Source organism: Berghia stephanieae, chromosome 10 (genome assembly GCF_034508935.2).
Source record: "Berghia stephanieae isolate SIO BIC M18660-M18661 chromosome 10, UCSD_Bste_1.3, whole genome shotgun sequence".
NCBI classification, from domain to species: domain Eukaryota; kingdom Metazoa; phylum Mollusca; class Gastropoda; order Nudibranchia; family Aeolidiidae; genus Berghia; species Berghia stephanieae.
Window position 1 is genome coordinate 21,405,359 of NC_088369.1, and position 10,000 is coordinate 21,415,358.

The following is a 10,000-nucleotide window of genomic DNA, read 5'->3' on the forward strand; positions in this document are numbered from 1 at the left end:
TCACACCTGAATCGAGCTGAGTCTTAAAGGCTCAGGGAGAGAATTCCAATGGTCGGCCCGTCTTTTTCAAATGATAAAGATTTATCGCCTAATGTCTTCAATTTTGTTTTTTTTAAAACTTGAGCTTTTATATAGCGCAATATCCTTTAATAGATGTGCTCAAAGCGCTTTACAAAGGGTCCCTGACCAACAGAAACACGTAACATATAGAACAAGACATGACGCCGACAGAGACAACGCTATCCTCGGTCAGGCACTCATTTTCCATCTGAGTACGGTGAGAAAATGGGAGTAAAGAGCCTTTTCCAAGGACTCACCTATGCACCGAGAGAGGCTCGAAACCAGGACCTTCCGATACGAAAGCGAGTGTCATAACACTAGACCACATAGCCGCACCTTTCACGTAAGGAGAGCAGATTTTGTCTGGCTGACTGGGTGGCATGAGATCAGGGGACGTAACTCATTCAAAATATCACAATATTGGATTCAATAGTCTGGTGTCACGTCGCCCAGCAACGGCGGCCATCGTGGTTCTAAATAAAGAAAATCGGTACTTTTTATGCTTCATGCTGGCTAGAATTTTCATATGTGATATATATGATCAGAACGTGTAAAAGTCAAAAACATGATCAGATTTATAATGTTTTTTTTTTTCCTCTGGATACGTTTTTATGCTCGTGGGAGAAATATTTCATAAGGGCGTCCGCCACTGTTCCGATAGTTTAGAACCAGTTACTAAGTTACCATGCGTCATTAGGAGGGAAGTGACGTCACGACTGTTGAAGAGTGCCAAACTGGTACAGTATGTAGGTACCCGCCGGATTCTAGCGCGGTGTCGGGAGAATCCAAAAAGCGTGCTGGAATCAGAGCGTGCAGAAATCCGATAGGACTTATTATAATATTGATTGATGCGTTTAGGTAAAATACTCACACCATCGACTAGCCGGATATAACGTACCAACACGCAAAGCTAAGTGTAACTCGAACGTTTATAGTGAAAACTAATCACAAAATATGGCTGTTTAAAAAACGATAAAAAAAGCTGAACGATGTCAATTTTGTTCCTTCTGTAGAAAAAAGGTGTATCGCAAAGTACTTTCCGACTGATCTAACAGACCCAGCTATCCAGTCACTGCTGGGTGGACAGGGGTGGCGGGGGGGGGGGGGGGGGGTCAGAATAAAATCTCGATTTCAACCTGCACGATCATGGTACCTTTGCGTGAAGCGAGTGCTCTACCAGCTGAGCTATTAGGACTAGTGCGGGGCGGTCCTTGGCAAGCTTAAGGACCACGGTCCTACGGTCCCTGGGAAATGAAAACCGCAAGGACCGGTGCTAGGACCGGAGGTCCTTTTCGACATTGAACATTCCTGAGAGACCGTTTTGACCTTTGGGACCATGGGATCGTTCATTCTTGAACCGTTAAAGACCGCCGCTACACGATTAAAACCGTGGTCTACAGGAGTAAAACACACGGAGTAGTCACACTCATTTCAAATTGTAACCTAATTAGAGAAGAGGGGTGATGCCTTCTTTATTTGCTCACAGTACTTCATTGTTACTTCGATAATTTAGCGTGAATAAAATTTGAAATTTATCCCCATTAACGGAGTAATGGAATCACCCAAGGCGTTGATCGAGTTGTTCGTGGCGTTTATACACACACGCAACTCCTACCCCCCCCCCCCCCCCCCTCCACACACACACACATGAGAGGGCAGGGAGCATTGAAGAGTAAGAGAGAGACGTGAAGTTATAATAAGAGGGGGTGGATGCGGTAATAAGTAATAAGTAATAAGTAGGGTCGATGGTAACTTTTCGCCAGATCTAACAAACCCAGCTACCCATTCACTGCTGAGTAGACAGGGATTCAGAAAAAACTCGACTGCGCCCTTTGCGTGTAAAGAGAGTGCTCTATCAACTGAGCTATCGGGGTCCCCAAATATTTTATTGGACCTTTTAAAAATAAAGACGTTATAACTGTTTTTTTTTGGAAGGAAGAAACTAATGAAACTCATATTATTTGATTAGTTAAAACACCAAACGAAATTTTAATATTATTGTATTATTTTAAATGACAACAATGCGATAGAAAGGAGTGGCGACAAGAGATGGACAAAAGAAAACAAAAAATCAGACTTGCAACTTGCTAGGTTCGAGACCACACACACACACACACACACACATCTTTAGTAGTCACATACATTTCAAACAATAACCCATTAGAGAAGAGGGGTCATGCCTTCATCATAGATCATTGTCATTGCGATCATTATGGTGTAGTAAATTTTGAAATTTACCCCGTATAATGGAATCGTCCAAGGCGTGCGCCTCCTGTTCCCCCCATCTCACACACGAAAGGGCGGTTTGCGGAGTGGAGGGAGGTGGTCGTCTGCCTCTATGGTCGTCTGTGTCGTTTAGTGTATGGCAAAGGGGGGTGGGTGCGATTAATTAAGTGGGATGGGTGGTGATTGGTGGAAGATAGGCAAAGGACCGAGGCAACGAATCGCTGGGGAAGTAGTATGGCGCGAGACCGTTGAAAGGTGATAAGAAGTAAGAAGTGAGGACCGCCGGCGGTCTTCCTCTTTGGGACCGGACCACGGTTCACAGCTAAAAGACCGTGGGACCGGTCCTCGGTCCGGTCCTCAGCGCGGTAGGACCCCCTTAGAGCCATAAAGCCCCCCATAGACGCCGACATCCGCTGATAGCGGTACGGATGACCTATCGCTGTGACCCGATCCCTGCGTTTATCGCAGATGATTTTTGCCCACATACGGGGAGATATTTTTTTGAGGCGATCGGCGATCGGGGCGTGGCAGTATAAAAAAGTGGACAATTTTTTTTCGGATTTTCGCTGTTTTCACGTCGGATTCGTGATCAGCGTCAAATTTACAATAGGTTTGATACTAAGAACTGTGTGTTTACTCCAAAAATTGGTGAAATTAGAAATAAATTTTAATTAATAGTGAGGCTATGTGGCCGACAGAACCGATCCCAGTTACTGTCTGTTATTCTATCTTTCGTTTTGCGCACAATAGTGATTACTTCTCACTAAATTATATCAATTAGCCTGTTGAAGGAACGAAATTGACATCATTCCACTCTTTGTTATTGTATTAAGGCAGTCATTTTGGTAATTAGTTCTCACTAAATTATATCAATCAGACTTTTAACGTTCAAGGTTACTCTTAGTTTTGTATGACGGTACGTTATTTCCGACTGGTGGATGTTGTGATCATTTTACCTAAACTCATAGCATCAATAACCGTCCAAGATATTCGCATCATATGTAGCAATAGCTATAATAATCTAACATGTCGAGAGAGAGAGAGAGAGAGAGAGAGAGAGAGAGAGAGAGAGAGAGAGAGAGAGAGAGAGGGAGAGAGAGAAAGAGAAAAAGAGAGAAAATTACTCTCGCTATATATAGAGCGTTATATAATAAATAAGCGCAAATCACTTTATAAGGGTCTTTGGCCAACATAAAAACATGTTAGACGAGACATGACTGTTAAGCGATATTGCAATTGTTTCCCGACAGAGACGACGCTGTAAACAGCGAGGTACTCATTTTAACAGTGAACAAGGTGAGAGAATGCGAGTAAAGAGCCTTTTCCAAGGACTCAATTATGCGCCCTCAGAGCGGGACTCGAATCCAGTACCGTCCGATCCAAAGGCGAGTGTCATTTCACAAGATCACATGCATAGCCGCACAAAAAAGTGATGAGAGAATAGATTCATATGTATTGAAGGAGGAGAGAGCGGATGGAGTGAGTAAAGTTCTTGGATATTTATAGAAGGAACCAAATTGACGTCACTCATCTCATTGTTATTGTTTTTAGACACCCATTTTTATGATTAGTTCTCATTAAAATATATCAGACTATAACGTTCAAGGTTCCATGCAGATCTTTGGGCTGGAGTGATATTTTCTGGCTGGCGGACTTTGTGAGTATTTTAATTTAACACAGAGCATCAATAGAAGGAATGAATTTGACGTTAGTCAACCCGTTGTTATTGCTTTTAGACAGCATTTTATAATTAACTTATCACTAAGTTATATCAATCAGACAATGAACGTTCGCGTTTGCAGTTTTGTGTGTTAATGTTATACTCCGATGGAGATGTCGTGAGTATTTTTCCAATACGCATAACATCAATACATTTGCAATCCGATTTAAGTTTAAAAGCAACGTAGACCACGGAAATTGTTCCATTTTGTGGACAATAAAGATTTGTTATTTATCGTCATTATTATTATTATTATTATTATTATTATTATTATTATTATTATTATTATTATTATTATATTATTATTATTATTATTATTATTATTATTATTATTTATAAAACAAATCGACAGTGTTCCCGTGGCAGGTGAAACGGGTACTCCTCGGGACTACTTGCATTCGCACCCCCCCCCCCCCCGCCCCCAACCACCACCGCCACCACACACACGCACACAGCTCTTTTTTTTTTTTGGTGGGGGGGGGGGGGGCGCGTTGTTTGTAGAGTATAATTCAGCGTTACAATGCCCACCCCTGTCATCACGTAGTCAAGGCTTTTTGGCATCTGCCAATCCCAAATGTCTGTGTCAAGGTCGACCGTCATGTCGCGTCAACGGTGAGGAGGAAAAAAAAAAAAAAGAACTGGCATATTATTATATCATTACATTGAAAAATATGAAAACTATTTTTATTTTGTATGAAATCCTTTATAAATTTTACGATGATCAAGAACGAAACTTTTGCCATCTACCTCTTCCTGGCGCAACATTTATAAAAATATTATTAAAAAAAAATAATAACACAGCATTTATTTGGCGCAATATCCACGTGCTCAAAGCGCTTTACAAGGGGTCCCAAGGCAACAGCAATATTAAACTTGAAAGACGAGACATGACGCCTGTCAGGCGATGTGACATTTTTTCCTAACAAATTCAACGAACGGCCATGTACTCATTTTACACCTGAGTACGGTGAGAAAATGTGAGTAAAGAGCATTTTCCAAGGACTCAACTCTGCGCAACGCAGAGCGGGTCTCGAAACCTGAACCTTCCGATCTGGAAGCGAGAGTCATACCACAAAACAGGGAGGAACACTGTTCTGTCGGCCACATATCCTCAATATTAATTAAATTTTATTTCTAATTTCATCAATTTTTGGAGTAAAAACATAGTTCTTGGTATCAAATCTATTGTAAATTCGACGCTGATCACGAATCTGACGTCAAAACAACGAAAATCCGAAAAAAATTGTCCAATTTTTTATACTGCCACGCCCCCGATCGCCGATCGCCTCGAAAAATATTAAGCAAAGCGGGCTTTGCGAGCGATGGACCGTCCCTAGGTTTATCGGCCAGGTATTTGGCCACACACATTGCGTTTTCAACCCGGTTTGCCTGATCGTGGTTCGAACGCCTATCAAAACCGGGCGTGTATGGAGCCTTTAATGTTGTTTTAAAAGTAGTCCTTTAGATCCCTACAATCGTCAAAAAAGTAGTCCTTTAGATCCGAAAAATCATAAAAAAGTAGTCCTTCGTATAAATTATATGTGCCATTATTATCTATCATAAATGATAACACTATCTACCCATCCGCAGTCGTCAACATAGTGATACAACGTCTACCTATTCAGAGGTCTGATAACCCAAATGATTATGGCCTCATTGTTGTAATGGAAATACGCTGAAGCCAACCCAAGCTATTCTTCATTACAGCCATGTTAAAGAAGGCCCATAATTGCTTTCGGTTATCAGACCTGGAAATAGGTACACGTTGGATTGATAAGAAGAATACAAAGATAAACGTGTGTTTTATCTTATTTTGTTTTTGTCAATCCGTGGCGAGCGATAGCTAAGCAAACGTTGGAATGTTTCAGTTTGCATGTAGCTATGTAGGCTTGAATTCATTGGATTCAGAGAAATTGAAAACATACAGTTTTCTTGGAATTGGTTTTCCTATTCATGTAACGGATATAATATAAAGTGCAAGTAAAATTTTACCTTGTGGTGTGTGTGTGTGTGTGTGTGTGGTGTGTGTGTGTGTGTGTGTGTGTGTGTGCGTGTGTGTTTGTGTGGATGTGTATGTATGTGTGTGTGGTGTGTTTGTGTGCGGGTGTATTGGGTGTGTGTGTGTGTGTGTGTATTTGTGTATACATGTGTGTGTAGGTGTATGTGTGTAAAATAGAGAAAGAGAGAGATTGAGAGAGAGAGAGAGAGAGAGAGAGAGAGAGAGAGAGAGAGAGAGAGAGAGGGGGGGTTAGGGGATGGGTAGATTTTGTGTGACTCGCTTTCGGATTGGAAGGCCCTGGGTTCAAGCCTAGCTCGGTGCATAGTTTAGTCCTGGAAAAGGCTCATTACTCACATTCTCTCACGGTACTCAGGTGTAATATGAGAACCTGGCCGTTAACAGCGTTGTCTCAGTCGGAAAAAAATATTGTAATATCCCATAACAGGCGTCATGTCTCGTTCTACATGTTTAGTGTTGCTGTTGGTCAGGGACCCTTTGTAAAGCTCTTTGAGCAGGTTTAGTGGATATTGCGCTATATAAAAGCTCACGTTTTTTTAAAATGTACTGTTGAAAATATTGAATGGATCTAAAAAACAAAAGTCGAGAGGGAAGGGATGAAGGTCGGAAGAAATGAAAATAACGGGAAGTGACTGAAAGAAGAATAGGATTCAATAGTCTGACGTCACGTCCGCCCATCAACGAGCAGCTTGGTTCTACACAAAGAAAATCTGTATTTTTTTATTCTTCATGCTGGCTAGAACTTTTTCACACGTCATGTGATCAGAATGTATAAAAGTCAAAACGTGATCAGATTTATAATGGGTTTTTTTCTTCCTCTGGATACACTTTTATGCTCGTCTGACAAGTATTTCACAAGGACGTCCGCCATTGTTCCGATAGTTTGGAACCAGTTACTAAGTTACTATGCGTCATTACGAGGGAAGTGACGTCACGACTGTTGAACCCTATTGAGGATAGAGAATGAATTGAAATTAAGAACTTTGATTTTATGAATTTATTATAGGGAATGAGATTAATTAGCGGAAGAGTAGCGTCCCTTGATTGGACGTCACCGGCGGAGAAATTATTTGAAAACAAACCAACTACAAGCCAAGCGCTCCAAATACAAAATTTATTATTCAAATTTCTGAGAGAAAAAAATGCATATCATAATCAACGTTGATCTTTTCTTTAGCATTATGAAATGTTAACAAAATATGATGTAGACTACAAATTAAAAATAAAAGATGTTGATAAATAATACAATATGATGAGACAACTGACAACCCTTCCTAAACATACTGAACTTCCCGCTAATGATTGGTATTAATAATGGCGATAGCGTCTGTCGGTTGTCAAAACGCGACTTCCAATAAAGGGCGCTACTATTAAATTTGTTTTGAAATCGCATTCCCTATACACATAAATGTTTAATAAACGCAAAACAAATCGGTACGTGCGATTTTATGGGGGGGGGGGGGGGGGGGGGGGGGGGGGGGGGGGGGGGGGGGGGGGGGGCTTCCGAAAGCTTTTCGTTCTAGCATTTCTTTCAATTTGTATTTTCACCGTAGGGGCCTTCCGAAAGCTCCTATATCTCCAGTATTCTTTTTTTATAACGTTCTAGTAGGGGGTTTGGGAGGGGGGGGGGGCATTAAAAAAAAAGTTTCCCCCTTCCAAACCCCCTCCTAGAACATTATTTAAAAAAAAAAAGAATACTGGGGATGTAGGAGCTTTTGGAAGGCCTCCCTACCGGAGACCTTTTCTCAGGCGTTTATTCATTCAATTTGTCATCGTATAGAAGCATTTTAAAAACTCTGGGAGGCCTTCCGAAATTTCCTACAAAGGGAAACAACTCAAATAATATTCCCTCAACTAACCCCAAGAAAAAATAAAACCTACTACCTTTAACTAGCTCTAATAGAAAAAACAAACACCCTTACCACCTTTGCTAAGACTTATGACTAACCCTAATAGAAAAAAATCCTCCGATCTCGAGCTAACCCTAATAGAAAAAAAAACAAACCTCGGACTGCTTTGCACTACTTTTCAATACTTCACAAATCAAAATGGCGGCGGAGAATCAAAACAATGGTCAAATTAGTAAATTTTAAACTTTCACAAATCTATCTACTTTACAATATCCACTTAATGTGCTAGAAGCGCTTTACAAGGAATCCCTGGTCAACAGCAACATTTAACATATAGGACGGGACATGATGCCTGTTAGGCGATATTACAATTATTTTTTTTCGACAAGGACAACGCTGTTGACGACCAGGTACTCATTTTACACCTGAGTGCAGTGAGAGAATGTGAGTAAAGAGGCTTTTTCCAAGGACTCAACTATGCGCCGAGCGAGGCTCGGACCCAGAACCTACCGATCCGAAAGCGAGTGTCATACCACAAGAACACACAGCCGCATTAAAACAAAAATATTATACTTTTATATTGTTTTCTTCTTTTCCACAGCTGATGTACTTTAGTCATGACGTCTGACGCAGCCTTATTCAATGAAAGGAACAGAATGCATCCATTCGAACTCTATTACAATAATACTCTTCCCCAAACGTCCAACTTAATCAGGGGAACCGGCGCCCTTCAGAGCCCACGTTTAATCAACCAAACCACCGAACTCGGCGCCCTTCGGTACCAGTCTTTGGCCTATCCGACTACACCCAACAATCAGACTTTTGCAATAATGCAAGGCGCCCGTCCGTTTCCAACTCTCACCACGACATTGAGGACTTGCCCGAAACGATTGTGTCGGTCCAACCATACGTTGAACAAAGCTCCTATCCACGCCTTCCCGAACCCACCACCTCATCATCCTCTCCTCCTCCGCTACCACCTCTTCCTTCTCGTCATTCTCCATCCCCGCCGGCTCAACTTCTTGCTCCTCCTCCTCCTCCTCCTCTTCCACGGCCGCAAGAACACCACGACGATTCAAACCGGATATACGAAGTCTTTCGACGATTGCTCTTTCGTGATTGGACCCTCGGCAGACGGAACACAAACCACCAAACACAACCCGGTGGAGATCAGCATCGCCCGTTGATGTCCCCCAACTCTACCTCCACCCAAGACAGTGCCAAATCCTCCTCTAAATGTTCTTTATGTACAGTCATGATCATCCTTATCGTGCTCGTCTCTCTCGGAAGCGCAGCAGTTTCAGGATATCTTCTCTACGATCACTTCCTACAACCAGAATGTGCTGTAAGTATTAACAGTGTATAGATAGTATGCAGATGACGTCACTCAGGCCTTTGTTATTGTTTTTGCCATCCGCGTTTGTGAGTTGTTCTCACTAAACTGTATTAACCAGACTATAAAAGTTCATGGTTACACAGAGTTTGTGTGTTGGTCCGTTATTCTTCCGGATGGCAATGTTGTGAACTCCTTGGCCAAGCGCATTCTATCTATAGACCTGCCTAGAACCTCGAAAAATTCGTAGAAATACGAATGTTGAGCTCCAGCTCCAGAGCTGCATAGGTCTCTTTGACTAAATAAATCTTGTTGAATAAGAACGTTTAGCTTCGTTGAATCTATATTCAGGACTTTGGAGCATTTTAAAACTATGCTGAGAGCAAATTGTTTATTTCTAAAGCTCTGCCGTCTTAAGGAAAACGAACGTATGTGGCCTCTTTCTTATTCCAAGTAAACATACGGTCTTTTTCCTGAAGACGGCAGAGCTATTCCAAGTAAACATACGGTCTTTTTCCTTAAGACGGCAGAGCTATTCCAAGTAAACATACGGTCTTTTTCCTGAAGACTGCAGAGCTATTCCAAGTAAACATACGGTCTTTTTCCTGAAGACGGCAGAGCTATTCCAAGTAAACATACGGCCTTTTTCCTGAAGACGGCAGAGCTATTCCAAGTAAACATACGGTCTTTTTCCTGAAGACGGCAGAGCTATTCCAAGTAAACAAACGGTCTTTTTCCTGAAGACGGCACAGCTTTTTAAAGTGATTTTTTTCTTCTTTTTTTTCCCCTTGGAA

General features: G+C 41.7%; 1 protein-coding gene across 3 annotated transcripts in view; it reads left to right on the top strand.

Moving 5' to 3' along the window:
• LOC144980805 (uncharacterized) overlaps nucleotides 1–10,000 on the top strand; it is a 56,908-nt gene that overhangs the window by 22,721 nt on the left and 24,187 nt on the right. For all 3 annotated transcript variants that reach the window (XM_078928618.1, XM_078928619.1, XM_078928620.1), the window contains exon 2: nucleotides 8,475–9,218. In XM_078928618.1, coding sequence (XP_078784744.1) covers nucleotides 9,060–9,218 — 159 coding nt within the window. In that variant the 5' untranslated portion in view covers nucleotides 8,475–9,059. The remainder of the gene's footprint in view (nucleotides 1–8,474; nucleotides 9,219–10,000) is intronic.